Raw genomic sequence first — 14,080 nt, 5'->3', positions numbered from 1 at the left:
ATCTATCGATCTGTGATTATCCTATGTGCTGCACTAACTTCTTTTTTTTTTTTTTGCATTCTCCAGAGGGGGTGGAGAATATTAGTGACATTTCTGCAACCCTGTGATTATGGCTCTTAGTAAAGACAATCTGTAAAATTTGGATGTTCATCTCTTATTAGTATACATTTTACGGTTCCATGTACAAAACAACAGTTTTATATCTGAATTCCATTAAATATGAAAAGGTTTGAAATGGTCATAATCATTAGGTTGCAGAGCCAGTGCAATTATTTTACAAATAAAATCTTAAAAATGCATTTTTTAATTATATAAGAAATATGAAAATAAATACAATTTTATTTTCATATTTGTGATTATCAATCTGTGATTATCCTGCATGTGCTACACTAATTTCCTTTTTTGCATTCTGCAGTGGGAAGGAGATCATCTTGGCCCATTATCTCATGCTAGTATCTTCCACCAAGTGTTTTGTGTGTAGTGAGGTAATAAGCTATATTTCACAGACATATGAAAATATGGAAGTTTTTTTGTTTTTTTTGTGGAAAAAAATAACTTTCAACATTTTTCTCTCAATCCAGAGTAATTTAATAAGGTGAGACACCTTTTGGCAACTCGTATAGGTAAATATGACTTCTCCATTATTTCCACCTTGGTATCACCACCTCTGGGTCTGGCTCACACTGACGAGACCTGAATAAAGGTCGAAACCGGTCTGTGTAGTGGCTCTTCCCTTAATGCATAGCATTATACATGTCCGCAGAGATGTGCTTTGCATTATGGAAGATACTAAGACAAGTGATGAGAGCTTAACCCACCTTTACTACGAGTTGCCTCAGTTCTTACACCGTGCTGCTACTGCTTGTTTCATTTAAAAGTCATTCAAATTAATTACTCCAGACAAACTTTGTTTGCTTACACTTGGATAAAGAATTAAAATAAATTTATTATATGAAAATATGGAGTAGCATTTATAGTTGGAAGAGAATATGGAAAGTACATTTTGATTTTGGCTGTAACCCATTGCCAAACAGTTGGTGACATCCCACTGTTTGACAGAATAATCCTAATCAGAATAAAGGTATATATGCAATGAATGTCACATTCATACAGGTGTATGCACCTATTTCAGATGCTAGTGAAGATGAGGAAAGCATATCAAAAAGTTCCTAGCAAGTGAGTCAGCATGTGCTCTGAGAGACTAAAGAGAAGTAAGAAAGTGTAGTACTGTGTAAATTAACTAAACAAAAGTCATGCGAAGGCTTTGGTAATAACAAAGAAAATAAATATCAGGAAGTTAGCAAAATATTCTGGAAACTCCAGAAAAAAGGTTAGAAATGGAGTTAAAAGTACTGCAAAAGGAATCAAAGACGATAAAGATGACATGGAAATTGAAGGTAAAGATATTTTAGGTGTCTGGAGTAATTAATTTGAATGACTTTTAAATGAAACAAGCAGTAACAGCAATGTGTAAGAAAACAACATTAAAGAGAAATGATCAGGTATACATATCATTACTTGAGGTAGAACTATCCAGAACTTGAAATGCAGAAAGGCAGCCAGAGCAGAAGATGTTTGACCAAAAATGCTCAAATATGGAGATATAAAAGATTTTACAGTGGCTGCACTACAGAAGGCCTGATTAGAAGATTGATCTCCAGGTGATTGGGTGTAGAGCTCTCATGGATTCCATCTATAATATGGGAAATAAAACTGAATATGTGAATTACAGAGACTTTTTCTACTAAGTGTTCCAGGTTTATTCAAGCATACTTCAGAAGAGGCTAAGAAAAAAAAAAAAACAGTGCAAGAAAAAAGGTGGGACACTTTGAAAACAGGCTGGGTTCGAGCAAATTAGAGGTTTTCCAGATAAGACAAATAGTTGAAAAACTAGGGGATTATAACAAGGGATTTGTCTTAAGTTTTGTAGATCTGAAAAAGACACATGACAAGGTACCCAGAGAAGTGCTTTTCAAAATGCTACAATTATATAGTGAGATAATGGAATGTTGTAACAGAGCAATACGTTGTTTCTTTTTCATTTGTAAGCAGCAGTTAGAATTGAAGGAAATACAGGGAGATGGTTTGATGTAAATCAGTTATAAGACAGGGGGGGCGTACTATCTCCACTCTAATTCATCATCTATATAGAAAGTGGCATTAAACTTGATTTCAGAATCAGGGATGTCAAACTTAGTTTTTTGCTTTATGCAGATGGTGTTGTACTTCAAATCTAGTGCAAGTCTTCAGGGTTCTCTGATGAAACTGAATGACACCTATAAGAAATATTGCATGAAAATCAGCAATAAAAAGGCCAAAATTATGAAAATATGCATGAACATAGAAAACTTAACCAATATTCTTATTCGAGAACCTTTAGAACAAGTAAAATATTTCGGCTATTTAGGCACAGTTTTTAGTGAAGATGAAAAATTAAATATGAAAACAGACAACAGAATAAGCAAAACAAGCGTAGTGGGAAGTTAGTTTAATTTATATGGAATAAGAGAGAAAATAGCCAAAAAACTAAACTAGCAGTATACAACCATTCAAACCAGTTTTAAGTTATCGATCTGAAAGTTGAATTAAAAATAAAGAAATGAGTGTTTTGAGAAAAATTAGGAGATTGACAGATGGCATTGATTGCAGAATCATATTAAAAATGGATATATTAGGAAAGAACTCGATATTGCTAGCATCCAAGAATGCCAAGTAGAGCTAATTTGAGGTGGTTTAGTCAATTAAATAGAATGGGAGATGAAAAGTTAGCATAAAAAGATATTTCATGTCAAGACGGCAGGAAAAAGACCCAGTGGAAGACCAAGATCCAGATTGATTGATTCAGTGCAAAGTGTCCTAGAAGTCCAAAATATTAGATATCATAATATTGTGATACTGACAAGTAATATACTAATTGGAGAAAAGTTGTTGATAGGAGATTATTACTTGTAAACTTAATAATGTATTATTGTCATAATATCCTGTACACCCCTTGAGGGTACCTATAAGGAAATGGATGATGATGTATATTATATGTGTTTATATATTTACTGTTCTTTTGTCTGTATTGAAGGTTATCATAAAGATCTAATACAGCAGATTATGATGGAAGTACTCTTGCGGATGTCAGTAAGTGGAAATAATCCATTCCAGGCTCTTCAATACTCTGCACCACCACTTTCTCCCCTTATTACATGCTCAGGTGCTGCATCAAGGTAAAAGATTGGTTTTACAATAGTTTATTAACTTGTAATTTTTATGTAAGTTTTAGATGTATATCATTTTTTTTTAAATATATATATGACTCCCACCCACAAAAGGGTGTAGACCTATAGTACCTTAGTACTGTGGGGGGTAGTAGATTAGTAGGGCTTAGTAGGTAGGGCTTAGAACTTTTTTGATATTTTTAGTTTCTTGTCTATGCAAAAAATAAATACGATATATATATATATACAGGGTGTTCGGGATAAATTTGACATATTTATAATTAATTATATTTTTCCGTAAGTTACATGTATTAACACACACTTCTCTTCATTTAAAAGTTTGGACCCTTCTTCATTCATATACAAGATGTCAGAAAGGATGGATAGCTGGAACCCACCTGAATCATGGAAGAGAATAACTTGTATCATGATGATTCGTGCCCGCCATCAAAATAAGGATATTACGACTGCTGCCCAATGCTCCCTGAATACAGTAAAAACAACCAGGCATGAACTAGAGACTTGCAATGGTGACTACGAGGATGTAGCAAGAAGAAAGATCCCTAGCAGACGATCTGATTGCGTTCGTACAGCAGAATTCCTCGCAAATCTGCAGGAACAGGTGTTGAAGAACCCTGGCATTGGAATTCGGGCTTTGTTCGTGGAGTTGCTAACTGTAGTCAAGCCCTGGATAACAAGGGTAGCCAATGGTAGGCCGTATGTATGGCAGCAGGATTCGGCCCCTTGCCACACCTCTGGGAAAAGTCAAAAATGGTTGTCTGAAAATTTCTACAACTTCACCAGTCCAAATGTTTGGCCTCCAAACTCCCCAGACCTTAACCCCATGGATTATTTTGTATGCGGCGCAGTTGAAAAAGACACCAATCGCACTTCCAGTAATACAAAAGCCCAGTTAATGGATAAAATTAAAACAGTTTTTGCGGCCCTTCCCAGGGAGACTGTAGCATCAGCTTGTTCGAGGTTCCGAAGCAGAATTGAAGCTGTGATCGATGCTAATGGTGGTTATTTTGAGTAAATCTTGTTGATAGTATTGTAATTAACTCTGCCTGTAATGTTTTTTTGTCAATTCATTAAATTTAATAGATACAAAGAAGATTTTCTTTTTCCTTACGAAACTGTCAAATTTATCCCGAACACCCTGTATATATAATATTAATAAAAATAGAAAATTCTAAGTCCACCAATGATGCAAATGTACTGTAAGTGTCTAACAACTTTTCATGGATGTGAGCCACATAAAGAAGGTTCTCCATTGTGAATACAGTTTTTCATATTGCTATCTATTTCAGAGTTTTTGGTCTTTTGGCTGATGATTTTCATACGAAACTTGTTATATCAGTTATTCAGTTTAGTTATTAAAAAAAAAGAAGCTCTGAAGACTTAATACTGGATTTATTTAGGAGTATAACATGTACTGGCCTTGTTTGCTGAGCGAAGCTCATACTTTTTTAATGTGTAGTTTTCTTACATTTTTCTCTATATTCTCTAATTTTTTATTATGATCTTTTCTTTTTGATTATTGCCTCTTTAACTTCTTGAATTCCTTCCTATGAAGTTCATCTCTGCATCAACTTCACATAAATCCCTGACTGAATCTGTTAATGTTCTTTTCACATTTTGACATTGGTCTCTAACGTTTATTTTTTGTTTTTTCTGCAATGATATTGTATATTTGGTCTACCATATACAAATATTGTATTTAGTCTACTAATCTAATATACACTATTGTTAAATATTGTATATTTGTTCACCTCTGTGAGCTACTTGATACTTATTTTTTTTTTTTTTAATGTCATTGGCAGCTTGGGCACTACTCCAGCTGGCATTAACATCCAATCATGTTGAACCATCATACTTGTCTTTGGTTTAAGCCAGCAAAAAATGCAGCTTGGTTAACTTAGTCCCAGATTATCAGCACATTGTTTGTTTAGCATCCAACTGTGGATACCTTATAATATGGTGAGAAGATGAGAGTTAGATATTAGGTTTTGATTTAAATCAAAATTAAAAAAAAAGTAAAAAAATTGGTCATTCATCATACTTTGACTATAAGTAATTTTTGTATTCCAAAACAGGACGCTGTTTATGAGATAGTTAAAAAAAAACAAAAAAAAAACAAAGATTTAGCATCCATATCCTTTCCTTCATGCTTATATGATGATCAGAATACATCACGAAAATTATGAAAACAACTACCATGTTAGAGTATAACTTTAGTTTAATATAAATCAAAATAAACACTCGACGTTTCAACCTTCACATGAAGGTCATCATCTGAAGTATACACATATATACAAAAAAACAAGCTGTGCTACACTACAATCTGCATAAATGACATAAATAAAGCATTTATTTATGTCAGATACACAAACAAAAATTTAGAATAATTTTTGCAAAGAAAAATTATTCTAATTGATTCTGAGTAGCTTGGCTTAAAGAAACTCACCAACCAGTTTGGTCATCAATTTACACCATTAAAATTTTTTCTATTTATGCAATAAGATTGTTTTGTACAGATAACTGTAGTTTCTTTGTGTTTAACATCTGTAACAACAGTAGTGCGAGGTAAGTTTATCATGCAGCATCTCTGTGTTTGATATGCCATTATCACTAAATTTAATAATTTTCATCTTAGCATAAAATGCAATGTTTGTGCACTTTTTTTTGCATTCTTTTCACTGGAGCAACAGCATCCGTATTTTGAATTTTTATTATTATTATTATATCGCCCATTTATTATTATTTTATTATTGCCCATCATCACCAACAACAGTCTTTTTTGTCTGTAAATTGCATGTGTTATAAAGGCTGATTTGTCTGTACATGGGATGAAAAACTGAAGTTTCTTGGAGAAAAAACCCTGCTACCACTGTATGAGATTGGCTAACTCGCCTTCAACTGCCATTATTAACAAAAATAAAATAATAGTTATAAACAGTTTATAATTCACAGTGAAACACCAAAACACAGAGAGATGTGGCTGAATACTGTGTATCGGTTGATTAATGGCAGCATCGTGTTACTAAAACTGTCGTGAGCAAATGCAGCATCATATAAATAAGCACTGGGCATAATTGAAAAGAGTCATATAAGCAGATCATTGTAAAGTGAAGCATCTTATCTTTGATTGATATGTAAATTTATTTTATATATCAATCAAAGGTTATCTATTGTAAGGTGAGGTATTACTGTGTGTGTGTGTGTGTGTGTGTGTGTGTGTGTTTGTGTGAGAGAGAGAGAGAGAATGTACACAGACACACAATACAAATGATGTAAGAAAATCAGCTTTATAGATAAATGGGTCATCTTTTTTTCAATGCAGCATCATATTGCACTCTGTAAAAGAGGTGCAGTGTGGAAACTCATTGTCTATGAAATAGTGGCTGAAGAAAGTTTGTAAAAGAAAGGTTATCTATTAACTGAATTGCTCTCTTCTAGACTGCATCATGAATTTTTAGAGTAGTCTTAGGTGTACCACCCTAAATGTGAAAACAGTATTCCAAAATTGGATGGATTTGAGATTTGCATAGAATAAGCAACTGGACAGGAGAGAAGTAATGTCTTGAGTCAAAAAGTATGGCAAGTTTTCTAGAAGCTGAAGATGCTGTAATTATGCCAAGAAAGAGTAGGAGTAAGGCACCCCAAGAAGAGAAATCTGGTCTTGACTGTTTAGTTGAACATTATTGAAAAAACATCATCCACCATTATGTGAAGATTTCGGTTTGCTGATAAGTCCTTGATGGAAGTGAATAAAAATTTCAAAAAAGCAGAAATCTTTATTTATTTCCATTCCATATTAGTGGCCAAATAACTTGCCATCTATGGAACTTAATTAATGCTGTGATAGGGCAGTTAATCCTTTCTGCATAATGTATTATCACAGGCCACTTAGCCTGTTTTGTGTGATGAAAAACCTGAGTTCTCAGGAAGAAAAAACCCTTCCACCTCTGTATGAGACTGGCTAACTCACCTTTGACTTGCGAAGCCATCATGAAGTTCTTTCTTCTCATTGTAGATGTAATTTGAACTCAGATCTTTCCATCAGAGGGCATTGTTGAAACCAACTGAGCTACTGGAAGCTCCTAAAATTTGTATAGGAATTATTTTGAAGTATACTTAAACTTTTTTCTGTGTTGGTTTACTTTTTTTATTATTTTTTATTTTTTTATTTAGTTCCTCTACAAAAGGTTTACTTAAAACACATTTACATAAACCAATACAGAGATATAGTTTGGTTGGTTAACTTCCAAACTGCCATCCCATCCTTATTCATTCAATATCCAAAGGATGCCTATTAACATGGTGCACCACATTAAGGTGAGGATCGAACATTAGGTCAGAAACTTTGGTTGGTTCTCTGCATTCCTTAATTGAGGTTATCTCACTTATTCTAAGCACAAAGTATCTTTGATTAGATATTTGTACAAGGGTAAATCAAAAAAGTAAAGGGAATTTTATTTTTTATTAAATCTAAAAGGTAAATTGTAAGCTTATTTTTCAACACAGTATACTTACTTCTCCAAATGCTTGTTAAATCTATTCGCAAGTTTCTTAAATGCAATCGGGAAGAACAGTTTCAGTTGTTATCACAGCTAAATATGCACTGTTTCTTTGACTTCATACATCATCATTATCATTCGTGAATTGATATCCATGAAATAATTTTTTTTTAGAGTATCAAAAATAGATGATAAACACTCATGGATGAGGTCTAGGCTTTATGATTGGTAAGGAAGAAAATTTCAATGGTTGCCTTTTCTTAATTATAACATCTGATTGTGGAGATGTTTTGATACAAGCTTTAAAATTTAATTACTGACCACATCTGTCACAAATTTAAAATAATTCCATTAAATATGCTTCTTTATAATTATTTTAGCTTCTTATTATATGACAGGTACATACTCAAATATTAAAACTGTGCTGTCTTTTTATTAAAAAAAAATGTAACATAACTTGGACTTAAACATAAGATGTTACCAAATATTGTTAATTTCAACAATTTTCATTTAGCATGAATTCTGTTTTGTTTAGCATTCCTCCAAGCCCACTACAGTCACCCATTATTGGTCAACCTCCATCCTTTCCTAGTGATAGTAATTCCCTATATCATGTTGAAGAATGTCCTGAAACTGATATGCTAACTTATTTGATGCAGTGTTATGGAAGAGTAGGTGTAGAAGAAAGGAATGCTCCAAGGGTAAGTAGGATATTTTTATTTCAGCTGATTTAGTATTGTGCCAAAGTGAACTAAGTAGCATCCCCAGGCCTTTCATGCTGCCTTTTACAGTATGAAAAATAGGCCTTGTGTTATTTCCTGGCCACTATCTTATCAAATCATTTCATTTCTAGCTGGAAGTGCTTAAAAAGAATATTTATGTATAGTGCAGATATATATGCCTCCTTATCACTTTTCCATGATTTAGTTATTTATTTTTTCTTCTGAATACTAATTTATAATCTGTAATTGTATTTCATATTTCATTTTCTATTGAAAATGTCTAAAAATAACAGGTATTTATAGATTTCACCACTTACTAATTCTTGAGATTAAGAAAATGGGTTGTGAAGACCCTTAGGCTTTACATCTAATAACTATTAATAATTTCTTTCTTTTGTAAAACAAAGTCATCAGGTCTTAATATATTTTATTTATATTAAATTGGTTAGTGTCATTGTTAAGAACATACAGATAAGGTAAATCAGATAAGTGAGCTTTCATTTGTCTGATTATTGGCACTGTAACTATTAGACTTAAGTGATATCGTCATGTGTCGTCTCCATCCAGAAGGTTGACTACCATGATGTGACTCATGGTTGACTATAGATGTAAGGATATAGTGCACTGGTTATTATGAGACAACTTTTTTTTTATATTATAAACAGACTTGCTTTTAATATAAAGATAATTATGTGTATAAATCAGAATTTTGTAATAATACATGTGAAAAAATTTTGACACAAAAACTGAATTCAGCATGGATTTTTACATTATTCTTAAATTATTAAGAATGTATGAATAATTACCAGATATATGTAGGTGAATTGGTGCTTAAGTGTCAGAGTGGAATAATGGGAGCCCTTTTAAGGAATGCAGAGAATTATCCAGGGTTTCTGATGTCCCATTCTCACCTATTAATGAAGTGTACCTCAGTAGGTATCTATCTGAAAATTGAACAAATATGGTTAGACAATTTGGGATGTAGCTATCTAAATTATATTCTTGTCGACTTAAACCAAAATAACATGATAGCACAACATGATGGAATTTCATGCCAGTTGGAGCATTGCCTGGTAAAACGATGTTCCAGTTGTTTTTGACAGGGAACCAGGGTGAACAGCAAAAAGTCACCTGCTGGAAAAATTGAAATCACCATCAGCATCATTCTTCTTCTCTTGAGAGCTCTCATGATTGGCATAAATGGACACAAAAGTTGGAATTAGCAGAATTGGATAAGTACCAGATCAGTATGTGTTACTTCACCAAAGAAGACAAAAACAGGTGAGATCTTTCTAAGCAACAAATGCAAGATATTATTGTTATTATTACATAACCTCCAGGGAGTCCAAAGACTCATCGAGGGATGGTACCTACTCTACAACTCCTCCTCTCCACCAGCCGCAACTACCTTCATCATCTACACCAGCGCAATCTACCGCCGACCACCACCACTAGTATTTTCACAAAATAAACATCCATGCCTACGGTAGGATTCGAACCCGCAGCCTTTCAGCTGGTGAGTGGATATGCTAACAACTCAGCCAACCAGGCCGGCTATATATTATATCAGGGAAAAGGATCAGCTATAGTGTTCAGCACTAAATACGAGGATAATCTTCTTGAATTACAAGCAATTTCAAGTAGAGTGATGTGGTCAAATATCAGAATGGAGAAGAACCAGATAGTGAGACTTATTTATGCTTACAGTCCCATAGAAGGTTCTACTAAGGGAAACTGCATTAGAGAATGCAGCTGACACAGTGATAAAGAAAAAAATTCCTCCTTGGTGGAAATTTGAAACAGTAGAACAGGAAACAATTAGAAAAAATATAGAATATTTCAGGAAAATTTGGAAAAAAGAACAAAGCTAATAATAAGTACCTGTCTGTTTTCTGTTCTTAACATTAACACCATTTTCTAATGTGAAGATGAACACAATTCACATGGAGAGAAAATACAAGAAACAAGCAAAGTCTATTCAGTATGTTATTGTTGATCACAATATCTTTTGCTGGTTCAGGATGCAAGATTATACACATTATCATAACATTTTGGAAGGTCCTCTGTCAGCTAATGCAGTTCGATCGATGATCGATGGAAAATTTTGTGCTGAGATGGAGTGCATTTTTATCTGAATGGGACTGTAAATTGAATTTGGGCTTCCAAATTAGGAACTTCCATTGCATTCAATAAAAATTACCATTTGGAATGGCTTCACAGCAGATTTTATAATAGGGCCATTCTTATTTGAGGGCATCGCTCTGACAGGACCAATAATTTGTTCAATTACTGCATGGAAATATATGCTGAACAGTTTCGTTATTCTGCAACTTCAGCAATGACGATGTCTGGATGAAACCATTTTTATGCAGATGGATCACCTCCCCACATTACACAACTGGTATACAGCAGCTTCTATGACATCACTTCACAGAAGAAAGAATAATTAGTTGCTATTTTTCCAGTGGCATGTCCACCTTGCTCCCATGATATTACTCTATGCAATTTTTGGTTGTGGGATTACCTGATGTCTTTAGTGGCAATGCCTTGAACTTGGCATCCTTATCACGTTCAGGTTGAGGCAATCGTAGCTCGCTCACTCACTGTTGTCTTAATTTACTTACTTCAGCAGCGAGTGAATCTAGACAACTGGGATAAAAATGGCACTTCCTAATGAAACATGTCTCCTTTCACAGAAACTATGCTGCATAGACTCGAGCAAAACCATTTGTTATACTGCCAAACACAGCATCTAACTAAAAACAATTGTCCTAACATTTGTCCAAATTTTCAATTACAGGAAATAAGTGTTTGTTTAAGTGCATTTGAAATTTTCAGTGCCATTAAGAGAGATCACAAATGCCAACTTCAAATAAAATTCTACTGAAAGAGTTTCAACAAACATGTCGCATAAACTTTGATTTTGTGAGGCCACCTGCCAGCCTGACACAGGAGTGGCACATAAGAAAGCAGCAATTAAATTCTGCCAAAAGGGTTGCAGCTAACACCGCGTGAAAACTTTGTGTCAGATTGGCTGGCCCGCCCATATTACGGGGAAGCAGCACACAAACAGTAATGAGAAGTCCTCACTAAAAAACACACGTGCTAACCACAGTGATAAGTTTTAATACATAAATATTTCATCCCAAGTATCTTGGGATATCCTCAGTACAGTAATTCAAACAATACTAGGAATAACATACAGTTAGGGCACATGATTACAATGGAATCTCAATATGTGTGCAGTAACGTGTTATAGAAGTAAATTAAAATATAACTAAAAAAAAAAAAAAAAAAATTGAAAGCTTTTACCTCCTTAAAACGTAATAAAAACATAATCATTACCAGAGCTGACGAAGGAAATACCACTGTGGTTCTTGATACCAATTCATATGATCAGAAAATGAATTTACTACTCTGAGATCGTAATACTTGTGCCAAACTGGATTATGATCCTTCAAAACGTCAACTCAGGAAATTAAATAAGTTACTTGATGAAACCTCCTCCTTAGATGAAGAAACAACTAAAAAACTCAAGACATACCATGCTAGATCTCCTAGAATTTATGGCTTTCCTAAGATTCACAAGGTTAATGTTCCACTCAGACCCGTCGTAGATGCTATTAGCAGCCCGACTTACAAATTATCAAGATTCTTATCTAACCTTCTCCGTCCTCACATAGGCCACTCAGCCTCTTCAATCAAAAATTCCACAGAGTTTCACACAAACATAAAAGACATTCAACTGTTAAAATCTGACTTGTTAATTAGCTTCAACATTGTCTCCCTCTTCACTAACATTCTCCATAAAGAAACAGAATAATTAACTCAAAAATTTCCGTCTGATATAGTTGAATTATTCAAATTTGTTATTACATCCGGTTACTTCACTTGGAAAGGTAAAATTTACAAGCAAGAAGAAGGAACAGCAATGGGGTCTCCTTTATCACCAAATTTAGCAAACCTGTTTCTAGAACACCTGGAAGAAAAAAAAAATTCACTTTTGAACCGAAATCAAAAATTTGGCTATGGTATGTCGATGATGTCTTTGCAATCTGGGATCATCCCGAACATGAATTACACCTGTTTCTAGATAAAATAAACCTTCTTCACCCTTGCATCAACTTTATGCTAGAAAAAGAATCTCCACAGAGTATCTCCTTTCTGGATTTACACATTCAAAGAAAAGAAGACGGTTCCATCGCCACGTCTGTCTATCGCAAGCCTACATTTTCAGGTCGTTACATTCACAATTCTTCTGCTCATCATCCATCTCAGAAATTTGGCATCATTAAATCACTAGTTACCAGAGCGCACAAATTCTGCTCTTCTGAAGAATCTCTAAACCAAGAACTAGACATAATCAAAAATATAGCCATACTAAATGGATATAATCTTAAAACAACTCAAAAAAATCATCAGTCTCACTTCCCCACATCAACCTAGACAATAGGATTCCCATACCTTATGTCAAAGACATCTCCGAACATCTTTCAAAAATTATGAAGAAATATAATTTTGCCACTACTTACAAACCCATCAACCAGATCTATAACTTGTTACCTTCTCCTAAGGACAAACTCTCACCTCTGATGTTACCTGGCTTTTATGAGATCCCATGCTCCTGCAATTTGTCTTACTTTGGACAGACTGGTAGATCTGTTCAGAAATGCATCTTGGAACATCAGGACCACATTCGTCTTTTCAAACCGCAGAAATTTGGTCTCTTTCAACACGGAGTTGAAAACCTAAACCATAGGATCCATTGGGAAAAGTCGAAACTTTTACATAGACCTTTATAAACATGAACGTTTATATAAAGAAATTTCACATTAGAAATTGAAAAAGATGGAAAACAGCCATTCCTTGACATCCTAATAAAGAAACAAACCAATAATAGTATCAACCTATCTGTTTATAGAAAACCTACAAATACTGGACGTTACCTCCATTTCAACTCGTCTCATCATATAGCGCAGAAACTTAGCATTATCCATATGCTTTAGAAAAGAGCTATAAAGTACACAACAGATAAGAATGATCTACAAATGGAATTAACTACAATATCCAGAGAACTATCTTTAAATAGTTATCCAAAAAGACTCTACAACAAGATTCTCTTGACTGATATACCACATAGACAACGTGATGACATCCAATACATCAGTACTATTACTATCCCATTTGTTAGCAGCATTTCCAAACAATTGGCTAACCTTCTAAAACCACATAATATCAGAGTAGCAGTCAAGCCAATCAACACTATTCGGAAATTTTTAAGATCACCGAAAGATCCTCATCCATTCTACAAGTACTCTGGAGTATATAATATACCTTGCTCATGTGTTATGTAGGTCAGACCTATAGAAGCTTTGAAACGAGAAAGAAAGAACACATAGGATATATCAGAAACAACAGACAAGACATTTCAGGCCTTTTTTGCCACTTTGCCTCTACTAACCATCACATTGAGTGGGATAAGAGCCTTATGCCCTATATAGAAGATAACTACCATTCAAGAACCTTCAAGGAAGCAGCTACAGTCTCCTGTAAAACTGAAAACCTAAACAAGAATCAAGGTCTAACCTTACCAGAAATTTGGAAAGCTTTAATCAGATCATTAAACATCAAA

General features: G+C 34.1%; 1 protein-coding gene across 1 annotated transcript in view; it reads left to right on the top strand.

Moving 5' to 3' along the window:
* Ube4B (Ubiquitination factor E4B) overlaps positions 1-14,080 on the top strand; it is a 418,857-nt gene that overhangs the window by 132,626 nt on the left and 272,151 nt on the right. The window contains exons 6-7 of the mRNA XM_090393738.1: positions 3,074-3,215; positions 8,262-8,427. Of these exons, the coding sequence (XP_090249864.1) occupies positions 3,074-3,215; positions 8,262-8,427 (308 nt within the window). The remainder of the gene's footprint in view (positions 1-3,073; positions 3,216-8,261; positions 8,428-14,080) is intronic.

The sequence above is a fragment of the Typopeltis vanoorti genome, chromosome 1 (assembly GCF_054136105.1).
Source record: "Typopeltis vanoorti isolate ZY-2024b chromosome 1, IOZ_Tvanoo_1.0, whole genome shotgun sequence".
Classification (NCBI taxonomy): Eukaryota; Metazoa; Arthropoda; class Arachnida; order Uropygi; family Thelyphonidae; genus Typopeltis; species Typopeltis vanoorti.
The sequence above is the reverse complement of the archived record's forward strand: the minus strand, read 5'-3'. Positions and strand labels throughout refer to the sequence as shown.